The sequence below is a fragment of the Rhinoderma darwinii genome, chromosome 1, assembly GCF_050947455.1.
Source record: "Rhinoderma darwinii isolate aRhiDar2 chromosome 1, aRhiDar2.hap1, whole genome shotgun sequence".
NCBI classification, from domain to species: domain Eukaryota; kingdom Metazoa; phylum Chordata; class Amphibia; order Anura; family Rhinodermatidae; genus Rhinoderma; species Rhinoderma darwinii.
Genome location: NC_134687.1, coordinates 666,177,567 through 666,195,579, shown reverse-complemented (window position 1 = coordinate 666,195,579; position 18,013 = coordinate 666,177,567). Strand labels below are relative to the sequence as shown.

At 39.6% G+C, this 18,013-nt stretch overlaps 1 protein-coding gene across 2 annotated transcripts in view; it reads right to left on the bottom strand.

Annotated features, from left to right (window-relative positions):
- Positions 1 to 753: 753 nt before the first annotated feature.
- The window catches only part of LOC142664682 (uncharacterized), a 104,906-nt gene continuing 87,646 nt past the window's right edge, over positions 754 to 18,013 (bottom strand). For both annotated transcript variants that reach the window (XM_075843919.1, XM_075843928.1), the window contains one exon: positions 754 to 2,725. In XM_075843919.1, coding sequence (XP_075700034.1) covers positions 1,662 to 2,725 — 1,064 coding nt within the window. In that variant the 3' untranslated portion in view covers positions 754 to 1,661. The remainder of the gene's footprint in view (positions 2,726 to 18,013) is intronic.

Below are 18,013 nucleotides of genomic sequence, written 5' to 3'. Positions count from 1 at the left end.
TTTGTTAGTGTTTTTTTTTCTTCGATTCCATCACCTTCATCTTTTTATACTGTTTTAATGAAAGTCAAATATAAAATATCCATATATGTTAAAAACAAAACATTTACATTGTCCTTACGGTCACTCTGGATTATCCTGCAGTGCGGGGGAATTTATGAATACAGTAATAAGACGTGAGGTTCATGGTGACAATTCAGCTTCTCTGCTTTGTAAGGAAACCAGGCTCTTCTTTTCTTCCCTATATCCACAATACTTTTCCTTCATAGATCCCGGTCACAGTTGATCTCAGGTAAATATAATTTGGGCGTTTGGCAGATCCAGACTAATTCCACCCAGAAAATGAACAAACATTCTTATTGGCTGTTTAACCCATCAGTTTAACCCCTCAGATGTGTCACTCAATAGCGAGCGCCGCATCTGAGTAGTTTTGGAAAGAAGGAGCTCCCTCTCTCACCTCCACCCTGCGAATGATGGCAGAGTGCCGATGTTACATGGCAGCCGGAGGATCCTAATAAAGGCCCCCGGGTCTGCATGTAGAGTATACCTGCTAGGTCATGCCAGAGGCATGGCCTAGCAAATGCCTGTCCGTTTTACACGGACAGGCATTAATACCAACAATACAAAATTATTGCAATGTATTATAAAAGCGATCGGAGGATCGCTTAGTTAAGTCCCCTGGTGGGACTAGTAAAAAAAAAAGTTTCATAAAATTAATAAAAAAACAAATACATGAAAAAAATTTAAAAACCCACTTTTTCCCCTTACAAAATGCTTTATTATTAAAAAAAAAAGTAAAAAAGTTACACATATTTGGTATCGCCGCGTCCGTTACGACCCCAACTATAAAGTTATTACATTATTTAACCAACACAGTGAACGTCGTCAAAAATAAAATAAAAACATGCAAAAGTCAATGTTTTCTGTGAATCCTGCCTTAAAAAAAAATGTGATAAAAAGTGATCAAAAAGTCGCATGTACTCCAAAATGGTACCAATAAAAACTACAAGTTGTCCCGCAAAAAAAGCCCTCATACAACTACATCGGCGGAAAAATAAAAAAGATATGGCTCTTCAAATATGGAGACACAAAAACAAATAATTTCTTTGAAAAAAGTATTTACTGGGTAAAAGTAGTAAAACATCCAAAATCTATATAAATTTGGTATTGTTGCAATCGTAACAACCCGCTGAATAAAGTTATTGTGTTATTTATACCACGCAATAAACAGCGTAAATTTAGGATGCAAAAAAGTATTGCGAAATTGCTGTTTTTTTCTGTCCCCCCCCCAAAAAAATTATTATTATAAAAGTTAATCAATCAATAAATTCTATGTACACCAAAATGGTGCTGTCACAAAATACAACTTGTCCCTCAAAAAACAAGACCTTATACAGCTATGTCGACAAAAATAAAAAAGTTATAGCTTTTTGAATGAGACGATGGAAAAACGTAATAAATAGATTGATCATTAAGGCCTAAAATAGGCTGGTCAATAAGGGGTTAAAATCTGTGAATAATCTGATGTGTCTAAAATCTTTTTTTTTTTGCTCTTATAGCATTTCCCACATTCTAAACGAGATTATGGTTTCTACTCCATGTGAATTCTCTGCGGAGTTCTAAAATGTAAATTTCTTTTTAAAACATCTTTCACATATAGAACATCAAAATGGCTTCTCCCCTGTGTGGTTTCTCTGATGAGCCCTAAGTTTGCCTTTAGTAGTAAAACATTTACCACATTCTGAACACGAATATAATTTCTCTCCTGTGTGACTTCTCTCATGTTTAACAAGAATTGATTTATCTGTAAAACATTTCCCACATTCTGAACATGAATACGGCTTCTCTCCTTTGTGACTTCTGTCATGTTTAATAAGACTTGATTTATGTGTAAAACATTTCCCACATTCTGAACATGAATATGGCTTCTCTCCTGTGTGAATTCTCTCATGTGTAACAAGACTTGATTTATCTGTAAAACATTTCCCACATTCTGAACATGAATACGGCTTCTCTCCTGTGTGACGTCTCTCATGTTTAACAAGACTTGATTTATCTGTAAAACATTTCCCACATTCTGAACATGAATACGGCTTCTCTCCTGTGTGACTTCTCTCATGTTTAGCAAGACTTGATTTATCTGTAAAACATTTCCCACATTCTGAACATGAACACGGTTTCTCTCCTGTGTGACTTCTCTCATGTTTATCAAGAGTTGATTTAGCTGTAAAACATTTCCCACATTCTGAACATGAATACGGCTTCTCTCCTGTGTGAATTCTCTTATGTGTAACAAGATTTGATTTATGAGTAAAACAATTCCCGCATTCTGAACATAAATACGGCTTCTCTCCTGTGTGACTTCTCTCATGTATAAAAAGATTAGATTTTTTTGTAAAACATTTCCCACATTCTGAACATGAATATGGCTTCTCTCCTGTGTGAATTCTTCTGTTTGTTAAAAGACCTGAGATTTTTGTGAACTGTTTACCACATTGAAACCTTTTACCCCCTTTCGGAGCTGTACTTTTGGTAACAATCTGTGATTGGCTAGAAGAAGGTTCCTCATGATTAGTGAAATGATATGATAGGTCTTTACTGTGAAGTCCTGGATGTACATTAAGGGTAATGAGGTTTTCTCCTGAAGACTGCTGCATGATATCTTCATCTTCTACTTTATAATTTAGCAATAACCTGAAGTTTCCCTCAGAGATTTTACTGGGATTTTCTGTAAGGATTAAAAAAAACTTTTTGATTTTGTTTCACAATAGAAAAATGAACAAACTTATAACATTCGTATTAGGCTGGAAACACACATGCAGTGTTTTGAGCCAAAGTCAGAAATGGATCAAGCAGGAAGACGTTTAAGCCATGCCTTTTGACTCTATTCCAGCCTTATAACACTTTGTATAACACTTTAAAATAAATCCATGACAGTCCAGGATTCTGGTCTACACTCAATCCTCCACTATTAATTTATTACATAAAGCTTTACTTAATAAAATTATTTTTTTTGAAAAGCAGAACCTTGTCTGGCAATGAAGCCTGTTCTTTGCCAACACATTTGGCTGTTTAAATACTAATGAGACATACACAATCTTAACTTAATATTTTCACTAAGAATTCAGGCTGTTCTAAGGGGAAAGAGTGTCCTGTCAAGTACTGATAATGTGAACCTAATGAAATGAAGTGGCCTCATTCAAGTTTTAGTCATGTGACAATTTAATAGCAAATTGTTGTTCTATTTCTCTGCCAACCTATATGTATTTGGTCTTGTTTTTCTCAGAACATATAGGGCTTAAAATAAGTGATATATTTAAAGAGTCTCTGTGTTTTTTTATTTAGGAAAACGATCATTTTTGACGGAGTTATGACCTATATTAGCTTTATGCTAATAAGTTTCTCAATGGACAACTGGGCGTGTTTTACTATATGGCCAAGTGGGCGTTGTGGAGAGAAGTGTATGACGCTGACCAATCAGCCCCATAAACTTCTCTCCATTCATTTACACTGCACATAGCAATATCGCTATGTGCAGCCACATAAACACACTATAACATTACTGCAATGTCATGACAATGAATATACATTACCTCCAGCCAGGACGGGATGTGTATTCAGAATCCTGTCACTTCTCTGCACTTCTCTGTAAATTAACAGCTCGCTGTAAATGACAGTTTACAGCGTAATCTCGCGAGACTACGCCTGCTGTGCTGTAAATCACAGAGAAGTGGTCAGGATTCTGAATACACATCCCGTCCTGGCTGGAGGTAATGTATATTCATTGTCATGACACTGCAGTAACGTTATAGTGTGTTTATGTGGCTGCACATAGCGATATAGCTATATCGCTATGTGCTGTATAAATGAATGGAGAGAAGTGTATGACGCTGATTGGTCACTGATTGGTCAGCGTCATACACTTCTCTCCACAACGCCCACTTGGCCATATAGTAAAACACGCCCAGTTGTCCATTGAGAAACTCATTAGCATAAAGCTAATATAGGAATAACTGTCAAAAATTATTGCTTTTCTAAATAAAAAAAACACTGCTGTAATCTACATTACAGCGCCGATCACATCATGTACAATAAAGGCAACTTATAATGTGGCGACAGAGCCTCTTTAACTGTGATGGAGTAGGAGAGTCGAAGAGGAGAAATGGATGCTGGATGTTTTAGGTGCTTCCTAATAATCATGTGTCATGGGGTTCGTTAAGTTAATACACGATCAACAGAGCCAGTGACGACAGGGCAACTCCAACAGGGTTTATTGCATCCAATGATGACAGAACAAGTCGCGTTCAATGCAGGAACAACACACAGTCCACAAAATAAGGTAATCACAGGAATATCTTCAGAGCGCTGGCCCCAGCTTCAGTTCTCTTTAAGGTCTAAATCAAAAAGATCTCCATCCTTCACAGGACAAGCCCTTATATACACCTCAGGGGGAGGAACATCATGGCATTTTCTAGTCACCATCATTATAATGACTTTAATTTGTAGTTCTACTATCTGTATGTGAGTTGTGGTCCTTTGTGCTATCATGTGTATTGCCAGAGCCGGGACTTGGACACACGGGGGGAGATAATTGGATCTGCTTGGTTTGCTGGTCTGCACTCTAGCTGAGTAATGGTGGTGCCTCCTTATGACCCCCGGTGGGGACTGGACAATAAAAGCGCTTTATGTCTTGTGGACTGTACCTCTGACTCATCTTATTGTCCCTATGCTAGAGACACGACCTGTGGTACCTGATTACAGAATCATTCCCCTATGCTGAGGACTCAGAATAAACCACACATAATGCACCATCACATCATGGATCTGTTTTTTTTAATCCAATATAAAAAAAAAAACACATCTTTAACCCACTTTGAAAACTTCTTAAAAGACCCTTAAAGCGTACCTAATTTTTAGACGACTTTTCAGAATAATCTGTCATATGTCTGTACAGGAGCAACAACACTATTTCTCATTACATGACTTGTATCTGGCATTCTTTTAGCAGTTTTCCCTCTGCAGGCTCTATCTTTAAATCTCAGTTTTCCCTGAAGTAGTGGGTGTAGCTTAACTGCTATCATGTCTTCTATACACTGCACACAGAGCAGAGAGCCACCCTGGTCTACTATCTCCCTGTAGCACACCCTCAGAAGCTGCAGCAGCATGGAGCACATCATACAGCAGTAAGGTGCAGTGTAGCGGAAAATCCAGCACAGAGGTGACATATAACTCTTACCAGCAGCCTATGTCTACTCTCTCTGCTTCTGCTCCCCCTCTCCTCTTCAAAGACTTTTATTGACAACAGCATCTGTCTTTGTGCTCCTGCTCCCTCCTTCTGCTTCCCCTTCCATAGACTTCTATAAGCAGCAGCATCCATGTGTCTCTCACCTAGTGGCCCTAACTGTAGCGTCCATGGCCACGGGCCGTCGGGTTTACTTACCTCTCGACACCCGCAGCCATGGATCTGTGAGCGCTGGTCCCCATCTCCTTCCTAGGAGACGCCAGCGCTCACTTCTGCTCCGTTCCATTGTGTCCCGTAGGGTGCGCACGCACGCTCGTGCCTGCTCTTAAAGGGCCAGAGCGCAAATGAAAACAATCATCATCATCATCAACTCACATGATTTCCTGGACTATAAGAAGGCCCCTGCCCTTCTGATCCTTGCCTGAGCGTTGTTTGTCGTATCCTAGTTTGTCTAAGCAAATGGTCTCCTAGTGTTTTCCAGTTCCCTATGTTCCCTGTACCTGTATCCCGTGCTATCCTGGTCAAGTGCCGTGCTGTACTGTAGTCGTGCTGTATACAACGCCTGACGTCTACCTGCTGCCTAGTCCCACCCGAGCCTGCCTTGCTACTGTCCGAGCTGCCACAGGTACCCTATACGAACAATAGACTGTGACCTGCGCCCTGTTGGCCAGCTGCCATACCGCCAAGGCGGTACGGCCCGGTGGGTCCACGAACCCTATGTGACACTAACTTCACATAAAATTTTCATATGAATGCTAAACAATAACAGTAAGTAAATTACAAAGTTGATATATATCTGGAATACTATTAGATTACCACAAGTTGTTTGAAAAGTTAGTGTCCATTTAAAGAAGACATTTTCCAAAAAGCTATTTAGTGTATAGTAGATTACAGCGGAGATCTGATTGCTTGACATTGAGGCCTAAGGTTGCACTACGGAAATATCCAGAAGACAACATGTCCCCTTGTGACTTGTGTGCAGAGTTGTCATGGGGACCCTCTGTGTTTTCTAATAGCTCCTAAATTCTTGTTCCAGGCTCATATTAAATATAGAACTATAATGAGGATCTTTCTTCTCAACTGTTATTATTAGAAGAACCAAATAAATGACAAAGTACAAAGGAAATAACCAAAATGTATGTGTTTTTTCATTTCGATTGTCTGCTAAAATGATGTTTAACCGGTTGAGGACTGCCCACTGTGTATATACAGTGCAGGTTTAAGTTTTCTGCCTGAGTAATTGAGCAGCTAAATGTCGGATGCCCGGTCGTCAGAGACTGCCAAGGACCCTGGAAAGAAGACAAAAGTATTTTTTACCACTTGTCTTCTCTGCACTCACGTACACAACACTCAATGAGCGCTGCTGCCTCTATTGATCCTGATAGTCTAACTAGACCAAGCACAGCCCTATCACGGACAATAGTCACTATAAACAGGGCTGATCTCCCCTACTGTGACCTTTTGACCTATAACCTAACCCGGTAGCCATCTCGACTACCGATCTCTAAACCAGCTATATAACCACAGACATCGGGAATAGACTAATCACTTGTACCTAACCTGACGAAGGGGCCGGTACGGCCTTGAAACACATTGTTGTTGTTACTGTACAAAAATAAAAGCAATTTTCAGAACGGCTCCGCCCTCGGACATTCCATTTTTTACCTTCTTACCTTAACGCATTGTCACCTACATGTATGTAAAAAGCGTTAAAGTGAAGTATGGAGCACGCTCACAGGGCGAGCACACTCCATACACAACGGGTGTGTAGGCACTTTACTCATTACTGCCCCCTATATTTCACTTACATTATTACACTTGCACATACACTATTCATTTATTATTTCTTACTACACATCCCATGCACCACATACCACTCCCCTCAAGACTAGTGGGAGTGGCTATTATTATTTAAAGCACCTGCTCACTCGCCTTCATCAGCGTTTCTGACCTGGCTGTGTCCATTTGTAAGTATGGCCTTTTTCGTTGTTTTTGCATAAATGTCCTTGTTTTTATCTGTTTTGTCTGTACATCAGGAGCTTTTCGCTCCAGTTAGGGACTCGCAAGTCTGGGGATCCTTGTCGTGGATTGCGACCTTGCGTCCTTTTGGCCAAAATGATCACTAATACCCCAGGTATTTTTCATTATTACTTATATTCGCTTCTTTTGGACACAGCCAGGTCTTTGATGCTGGGAGAGCATGGTGTGTTGTTGTTTGGCCTAGCAAGCAGGGTAGCCCGCTCTATGAATTATCAAGGCGTCACAAATAGGCTTCTACCTGGCTAGTCACGTTGCGCCTCATGACTTACACACTATCCCTCCATGTTTCACACACTTGCATCCCATTATTCATTTATTTTTTAGGCACTTTACTCATTACTGCCCTCTATATTTCACTTACATTATTACACTTGCACATACACTATTCATTTATTATTTCTTACTACACATCCCATGCACCACACACCACTCCCCTCAAGACTAGTGGGAGTGGCTATTATTATTTAAAGCACCTGCTCACTCGCCTTCATCAGCGTTTCTGACCTGGCTGTGTCCATTTGTAAGTATGGCCTTTTTCGGTGTTTTTGCATAAATGTCCTTGTTTTTATCTGTTTTGTCTGTACATCAGGAGCTTTTCGCTCCAGTTAGGGACTCGCAAGTCTGGGGATCCTTGTCGTGGATTGCGAGCTTGCGTCCTTTTGGCCAATATGATCACTAATACCCCAGGTATTTTTCATTATTACTTATATTCGCTTCTTTTGGACACAGCCAGGTCTTTGATGCTGGGAGAGCATGGTGTGTTGTTGTTTGGCCTAGCAAGCAGGGTAGCCCGCTCTATGAATTATCAAGGCGTCACAAATAGGCTTCTACCTGGCTAGTCACGTTGCGCCTCATGACTTACACACTATCCCTCCATGTTTCATACACTTGCATCCCATTATTTATTTATTTTTTAGGCACTTTACTCATTACTGCCCCCTATATTTCACTTACATTATTACACTTGCACATACACTATTCATTTATTATTTCTTACTACACATCCCATGCACCACACACCACTCCCCTCAAGACTAGTGGGAGTGGCTATTATTATTTAAAGCACCTGCTCACTCGCCTTCATCAGCGTTTCTGACCTGGCTTTGTCCATTTGTAAGTATGGCCTTTTTCGGTGTTTTTGCATAAATGTCCTTGTTTTTATCTGTTTTGTCTGTACATGTAATATGTGCGGAGTACATCAGGGTATATGTAATCTGTGAGGAGTACATCAGGGTATATGTAATATGTGAGGAGAACATCAGGGTATATGTAATATGTGAGGAGTACATCAGGGTATATGTAATATGTGAGGAGTACATCAGGGTATATGTAATCTGTGAGGAGTACATCAGGGTATATGTAATATGTGAGGAGTACATCAGGGTATATGTAATATGTGAGGAGTACATCAGGGTATGTGTAATATGTGAGGAGTACATCAGGGTATATGTAATATGTGAGGAGTACATCAGGGTATATGTAATCTGTGAGGAGCACATCAGGATATATGTAATATGTGAGGAGTACATCAGGATATATGTAATATGTGAGGAGTACATCAGGGTATATGTAATCTGTGAGGAGCAAATCAGGATATATGTAATATGTGAGGAGTACATCAGGGTATATGTAATCTGTGAGGAGCACATCAGGATATATGTGAGGAGCTTGGTGGTTTAAGTGGCTTGTGAACTAAGTGGAGTTCTAAAACCGGATTGTGTTGCTGTACTTCTGTATTGTGTTGCTGTATTTCTGTGTTTGTGAATCTGTTTTGATTGCTAGCAAATAGAAGATAGCAAAAACTCACACAATTTAAAAAAAAAAATTTGGAAATTTTTTTTTGTTTTTTTTTCCCTTGCAGATTCGTTCCAGCTGAGCAGTTGACGAGGGGGAAGGGGTTAACTGGACACAGGTGGTATAAATTAGTCATCAGACCTCATTTTGAGCTTGCTCTTTCTGAGCTTGGTGGTTGAAGTGGCTTGTGAACTAAGTGGAGTTCTAAAACCGGAGTTGAAAAGAGGAGTTGAAGCCCCAGTAAGTACTCTTCTTTTTCTTTGACAATTGTTCGCTGTTTTGGTGTAACTTGGATAATGGATAGCAAGATTGGAGGTTTTCTTCAGTGCACAGTTTGTCATATGTATACACGACTGGAGCCGGAGTTCCAGGGTGAATATCTCTGTGGCAGATGTGAGCATGTTGTTCACCTGGAAGCTCGTATTAGAGATCTGGAGGAGCAGAATGCAACACTGAGGAGGATAGACAATTTTGAGCGGAGCTTGCTGCTCACAGAGCATGCAGTTAGTGGGTTAGAACTGGAGGGTGAAGACATGGGTGAGCAGGATCAGGTAAGTAGCTGGGTTAATGTAGTTAGGGGCAGTAGAAAGGGGTCAAAGACAAGGAAGGCCGATCCGGTTTCTGGCATTCCAAGCAAAATTGCCAGGTTGGGTGATGATGCAAGGGTGTCAGTCTCAGAAAAGGCAGCCCTAGTGGATACTGATCTCCCTAACAGCCGGGAGAACAGCCCAGCTAGTAGTCGGCGGGATGGTAATGCAGGCAAGCCAAGACAATTGATAGTTGTAGGGGATTCTATAATCAGGAAGACGGATAGAATAATTTGTCGCCAAGACCGCCTCAACCGAATGGTTTGCTGTCTCCCTGGTGCCAGGGTTCGGCATGTGGTGGAACGGGTGGACAAATTGCTGGGAGGGGCTGGTGATGATCCAGCTGTCGTGGTCCATGTCGGTACCAACGACAGAATAAATGGTAGGTGGAGGAGCCTTAAGAATAATTTTAAAGAACTAGGCTACAAGCTGAAGGGAAGGACCTCCAAGGTTGTATTCTCAGGAATACTGCCTGTGCCATGCGCATCACAGGAAAGACAGCGGGAGCTTAGGGAGTTAAATGCATGGCTGAAGTCTTGGTGTAGAGGAGAAGGATTTGGGTTCCTAGAGCACTGGGCTGACTTTTCATTGGGGTACAAACTGTATTCTGCAGATGATTTGCACCTAAATGGAAGGGGGTCCGCTGTGCTGGGGGAGAGAATTCTAGCTGGGGTGGCGGAGTATTTAAACTAGGGCTGAGGAGGGAGGTCAATGTAGAAAAAAAAGGGGTAGCCAGGTTAGAGAGGGGTCAGACTATATTGGTGGGGGGAGAAACAGAATGTGGGGAGAGGACTAGACAACAAGATAAGGAGATCCTTTCGTTACAAAACATCAGTGTAAATAAAAAGGACCGATTAATGTCAAATCACATTTCTGATAATAAAAGTGAAAAACTGACAGGCAAGTTAAAGTGTATGTTCACAAATGCCAGAAGTCTAGCAAGCAAAATGGGGGAGCTGGAGGCCTTGATACTGGAAGAAAATATAGATATAGTTGGTGTTGCTGAAACATGGCTGGACTCTTCACATGACTGGGCTGTAAATCTACAGGGTTTTACACTTTTTCGGAAAGACAGGACAAATAGGAAAGGTGGTGGTGTATGTCTGTATGTGAGAAATGATATCAAGGCGAGTGTGAAAGAGACAATAGTGGGTGAAGACTGTGAGGAGGTTGAAACCTTGTGGGTGGAACTAGAAAGGGAGGTAAACACTGAAAAAATTACTTTTGGTGTAATCTATAGACCCCCCAATATAACTGAGGAGATGGAAGGTCAGATATATAAACAGATGGAGCGGGCTGCACAGGCGGGTACTGTAGTGATAATGGGAGATTTTAATTTCCGGGATATTAATTGGTGTCATGGTTCGGCTTCAACTGCAAAGGGGAGACATTTCCTCAACCTGTTGCAGGAAAATTTTATGGGCCAGTTTGTGGAAGACCCGACTAGAGTTGAAGCTCTGTTGGATCTGGTCATTTCTAATAATGCAGATCTTGTTGGGAATGTCAATGTTCGTGAAAACCTCGGTAACAGTGATCATAATATAGTTACATTTTACCTATACTGTAACAAACAAACGCAGGCTGGGAGGGCAAAAACATTTAATTTTAAGAAAGCCAATTTCCCCAGGATGAGGGCGGCAATTCAGGATATAGGCTGGGAAGAACTAATGTCAAATAATGGAACAAATGATAAATGGGAGATTTTCAAATCTACTTTGAGTTATTATAGTGCAAAATTTATTCCTACAGGTAATAAGTATAAACGACTCAAATTAAACCCCACATGGCTTACACCTTCTGTGAAAGGGGCAATACATGACAAAAAAAGGGCATTTAAAAAATACAAATCTGAGGGTACAGCTGTAGCCTTTGTAAAATATAAAGAGCTTAATAAAATCTGTAAAAATGTAATAAAATTAGCAAAAATACAAAATGAAAGGCAGGTGGCCAAGGATAGTAAAACAAATCCTAAAAAATTCTTCAAGCATATAAATGCAAAAAAGCCAAGGTCTGAACATGTAGGACCCCTAGATAGTGGTAATGGGGAGTTGATCACAGGGGATCAAGAGAAGGCAGAGTTACTAAATGGGTTCTTTAGCTCTGTATATACAACAGAAGAAAGAGCAGCTGATGTAGCCGGTGCCAGTGCTGTTAATATATCAGTTGATATACTGAATTGGATGAATGTAGAGATGGTCCAAGCTAAATTAAATAAAATAAATGTGCACAAGGCTCCGGGACCAGATGGGTTACACCCTAGAATTCTTAAAGAGCTTAGTTCAGTTATTTCTGTCCCCCTTTTCATAATATTCAGAGAATCTCTAGTGACTGGTATAGTGCCAAGGGACTGGCGCAGGGCAAATGTGGTGCCTATTTTCAAAAAGGGCTCTAGGTCTTCCCCGGGTAATTATAGACCAGTAAGCTTAACATCCATCGTGGGGAAAATGTTTGAGGGGCTATTGAGGGACTATATACAGGATTATGTGACAATAAATAGCATTATAAGTGACAGCCAGCACGGTTTTACTAAGGACAGAAGTTGTCAAACTAACCTAATCTGTTTTTATGAAGAGGTGAGCAGAAGTCTAGACAGAGGGGCCGCTGTGGATTTAGTGTTTTTGGACTTTGCAAAGGCATTTGACACTGTCCCCCATAGACGCCTAATGGGTAAATTAAGGACTATAGGTTTAGAAAATATAGTTTGTAATTGGATTGAGAATTGGCTCAAGGACCGTATCCAGAGGGTTGTGGTCAATGATTCCTTCTCTGAATGGTCCCCGGTTATAAGTGGTGTACCCCAGGGTTCAGTGCTGGGACCACTATTATTCAACTTATTTATTAATGATATAGAGGAAGGGATTAATAGCACTATTTCTATTTTTGCAGATGACACCAAGCTATGTAATATAGTTCAGACTATGGAAGATGTTCATGAATTACAGGCAGATTTAAACAAACTAAGTGTTTGGGCGTCCACTTGGCAAATTAAGTTTAATGTAGATAAATGTAAAGTTATGCATCTTGGTACCAACAACCTGCATGCATCATATGTCCTAGGGGGCGCTACACTGGCGGATTCACTTGTTGAGAAGGATCTGGGTGTACTTGTAAATCATAAACTCAATAACAGCATGCAGTGTCAATCAGCTGCTTCAAAGGCCAGCAGGATATTGTCGTGTATTAAAAGAGGCATGGACTCGCGGGACAGGGATGTAATAATGCCACTTTACAAAGCATTAGTGAGGCCTCATCTAGAATATGCAGTTCAGTTCTGGGCTCCAGTTCATAGAAAGGATGCCCTGGAGTTGGAAAAAATACAAAGAAGAGCAACGAAGCTAATAAGGGGCATGGAGAATTTAAGTTATGAGGAAAGATTGAAAGAATTAAACCTATTTAGCCTTGAAAAAAGACGACTAAGGGGGGACATGATTAACTTATATAAATATATTAATGGCACATACAAAAAATATGGTGAAATCCTGTTCCTTGTAAAACCCCCTCAAAAAACAAGGGGGCACTCCCTCCGTCTGGAGAAAAAAAGGTTCAAGCTGCAGAGGCGACAAGGCTTCTTTACAGTGAGAACTGTGAATTTATGGAATAGCCTACCGCAGGAGCTGGTCACAGCAGGGACAGTAGATGGCTTTAAAAAAGGGTTAGATAATTTCCTAGAACAAAAAAATATTAGCTCCTATGTGTAGAAATTTTTCCTTCCCTTTTCCCTTCCCTTGGTTGAACTTGATGGACATGTGTCTTTTTTCAGCCATACTAACTATGTAACTACATCAGGGTATATATAAGCTGTGCGGAGTACATCAGGGTATATGTAATATGTGAGGAGTACATCAGGGTATATGTAATATGTGAGGAGTACATCAGGGAATATGTAATATGTGAGGGGTACATCAGGGTATATGTAATATGTGAGGAGTACATCAGGGATATATGTAATCTGTGAGGAGTACATCAGGGTATATGTAATATGTGAGGAGTACATCAGGGTATATGTAATATGTGAGGAGTACATCAGGGTATATGTAATATATGAGGAGTACATCAGGATATGTGTAATATGTGAGGAGTACATCAGGGTATATGTAATATGTGAGGAGTACATCAGGATATATGTAATATGTGAGGAGTACATCAGGGTATATGTAATATGTGAGGAGTACATCAGGGTATATGTAATCTGTGAGGAGTACATCAGGGTATATGTAATATGTGAGGAGTACATCAGGGTATATGAAAAATGTGAGGAGTACATCAGGATATATGTAATATGTGAGGAGTGCATCAGGATACATGTAATCTGTGAGGAGTACATCAGGGTATGTGTAATATGTGAGGAGTACATCAGGGTATATGTAATATGTGAGGAGTACATCAGGATATATGTAATATGTGAGGAGTACATCAGGGTATATGTAATATGTGAGGAGTACATCAGGATATATGTAATATGTGAGGAGTACATCAGGGTATATGTAATATGTGAGGAGTACATCAGGGTATATGTAATATGTGAGGAGTACATCAGGATATATGTAATATGTGAGGAGTACATCAGGATATATGTAATATGTGAGGAGTACATCAGGATATATGTAATATGTGAGGCGTACATCAGGATATATGTAATATGTGAGGAGTACATCAGGGTATATGTAATATGTGAGGAGTACATCAGGATATATGTAATATGTGAGGAGTACATCAGGGTATATGTAATATGTGAGGAGCACATCAGGATATATGTAATATGTGAGGAGTACATCAGGGTTTATGTAATATGTGAGGAGTACATCAGGGTATATGTAATCTGTGAGGAATACATCAGGGTATATGTAATCTGTGAGGAGCACATTAGGATAAATGTAATATGTGAGGAGTACATCGGGGTATATGTAATATGTGAGGAGTACATCAGAGTATATGTAATATGTGAGGAGTACATCAGGGTATATATAAGCTGTGCGGAGTACATCAGGGTATATGTAATATGTGATGAGTACATCAGGGTATATGTAATATGTGAGGAGTACATCAGGGTATATATAAGCTGTGCGGAGTACATCAGGGTATATGTAATATGTGAGGAGTACATCAGGGTATATGTAAAATGTGAGGAGTACATAAGGGTATATGTAATATGTGAGGAGTACATGAGGATATATGTAATATGTGAGGAGTACACCAGGATATATGTAATCTGTGTGGAGTACATCAGGGTATATGTTATATGTGAGGAGTACATCAGGATATATGTAATATGTGCGGAGTACATCAGGGTATATGTAATATGTGAGGAGTACATCAGGGTATATGTAATATGTGAGGAGTACATCAGGATATATGTAATATGTGAGGAGTACATCAGGATATATGTAATATGTGAGGAGTACACCAGGATATATGTAATCTGTGCGGAGTACATCAGGATATATGTAATATGTGCGGAGTACATCAGGGTATATGTAATATGTGAGGAGTACATCAGGATATATGTAATATGAGAGGAGTACATCAGGGTATATGTAATCTGTCAGGAGTACATCAGGATATATGTAATATGTGAGGAGTACATCAGGGCATATGTAATATGTGAGGAGTACACCAGGATATATGTAATCTGTGCGGAGAACATCAGGGTATATATTATATGTGAGGGGTACATCAGGATATATGTAATATGTGAGGAGTACATCAGGGTATATGTAATATGTGAGGAGTACATCGGGTATATGTAATATGTGAGGAGTACATCAGGGTATATGTAATATGTGAGGAGTACATCAGGGTATATGTAATATGTGAGGGGTACATCAGGGTATATGTAATCTGTGAGGAGTACATCAGGGTATATGTAATATGTGAGGAGTACATCAGGGTATATGTAATATGTGAGGAGTACATCAGGGTATATGTAATATATGAGGAGTACATCAGGATATGTGTAATATGTGAGGAGTACATCAGGGTATATGTAATATGTGAGGAGTACATCAGGGTATATGAAAAATGTGAGGAGTACATCAGGATATATGTAATATGTGAGGAGTGCATCAGTGTATATGTAATATGTGAGGAGTACATCAGGATATATGTAATATGTGAGGAGTATATCAGGATATATGTAATATGTGAGGAGTACATCAGGGTATATGTAATATGTGAGGAGTACATCAGGGTATATGTAATCTGTGAGGAGTACATCAGGGTATATGTAATATGTGAGGAGTACATCAGGGTATATGAAAAATGTGAGGAGTACATCAGGATATATGTAATATGTGAGGAGTGCATCAGTGTATATGTAATATGTGAGGAGTACATCAGGATATATGTAATATGTGAGGAGTACATCAGGATATATGTAATATGTGAGGAGTACATCAGGATATATGTAATATGTGAGGCGTACATCAGGATATATGTAATATGTGAGGAGTACATCAGGGTATATGTAATATGTGAGGAGTACATCAGGATATATGTAATATGTGAGGAGTACATCAGGGTATATGTAATATGTGAGGAGCACATCAGGATATATGTAATATGTGAGGAGTACATCAGGGTTTATGTAATATGTGAGGAGTACATCAGGGTATATGTAATCTGTGAGGAGTACATCAGGGTATATGTAATCTGTGAGGAGCACATTAGGATAAATGTAATATGTGAGGAGTACATCGGGGTATATGTAATATGTGAGGAGTACATCAGAGTATATGTAATATGTGAGGAGTACATCAGGGTATATATAAGCTGTGCAGAGTACATCAGGGTATATGTAATATGTGATGAGTACATCAGGGTATATGTAATATGTGAGGAGTACATCAGGGTATATATAAGCTGTGCGGAGTACATCAGGGTATATGTAATATGTGAGGAGTACATCAGGGTATATGTAAAATGTGAGGAGTACATAAGGGTATATGTAATATGTGAGGAGTACATGAGGATATATGTAATATGTGAGGAGTACACCAGGATATATGTAATCTGTGTGGAGTACATCAGGGTATATGTTATATGTGAGGAGTACATCAGGATATATGTAATATGTGCGGAGTACATCAGGGTATATGTAATATGTGAGGAGTACATCAGGATATATGTAATATCTGAGGAGTACATCAGGGTATATGTAATCTGTCAGGAGTACATCAGGATATATGTAATATGTGAGGAGTACACCAGGATATATGTAATCTGTGCGGAGTACATCAGGGTATATGTTATATGTGAGGAGTACATCAGGATATATGTAATATGTGAGGAGTACATCAGGGTATATGTAATTTGTGAGGAGTACATCAGGTATATGTAATATGTGAGGAGTACATCAGGGTATATGTAATATGTGAGGGGTACATCAGGGTATATGTAATCTGTGAGGAGTACGTCAGGGTATATGTAATATGTGAGGGGTACATCAGGGTATATGTAATCTGTGAGGAGTACATCAGAGAATATGTAATATGTGAGGAGTACATAAGGGTATATGTAATATGTGAGGAGTACATCTGGGTATATGTAATATGTGAGTACACCAGGATATATGTAATATGTGCGGAGTACATCGGGTATATGTAATTTCTGAGGAGTACATCAGGGTATATGTAATATGTGAGGAGTACATCAGGATATATGTAATATGTGAGGAGTACATCAGGGTATATGTAATATTTGAGGAGTACATCAGGGTGTATGTAATATGTGAGGAGTACATCAGGATATATGTAATATGTGAGGAGTACATCAGGGTATATGTAATATGTGAGGAGTACATCAGGGTATATGTAATATGTGAGGAGTACATCAGGGTATATGTAATATGTGAGGAGTACATCAGGGTATATGTAATATGTGAGGAGTACATCAGGGTATATGTAATATGTGAGGAGTACATCAGTGTATATGTAATATGTGAGGAGTACATCAGGATATATGTAATATGTGAGGAGTACATCAGGGTATATGTAATATGTGAGGAGTACATCAGGGTATATGTAAAATGTGAGGAGTACATCAGGGTATATATAATATGTGAGGAGTACATCAGGATATATGTAATATGTGAGGAGTACATCAGGGTATATGTAATATGTGAGGAGTACATCAGGGTATATGTAATCTGTGAGGAGCACATCAGGATATATGTAATATGTGAGGAGTACATCAGGGTATATGTAATCTGTGAGGAGCACATCAGGATATATGTAATATGTGAGGAGTACATCAGGGTATATGTAATTTGTGAGGAGCACATCAGGATATATGTAATATGTGAGGAGTACATCAGTGTATATGTAATCTGTGAGGAGCACATCAGGATATATGTAAT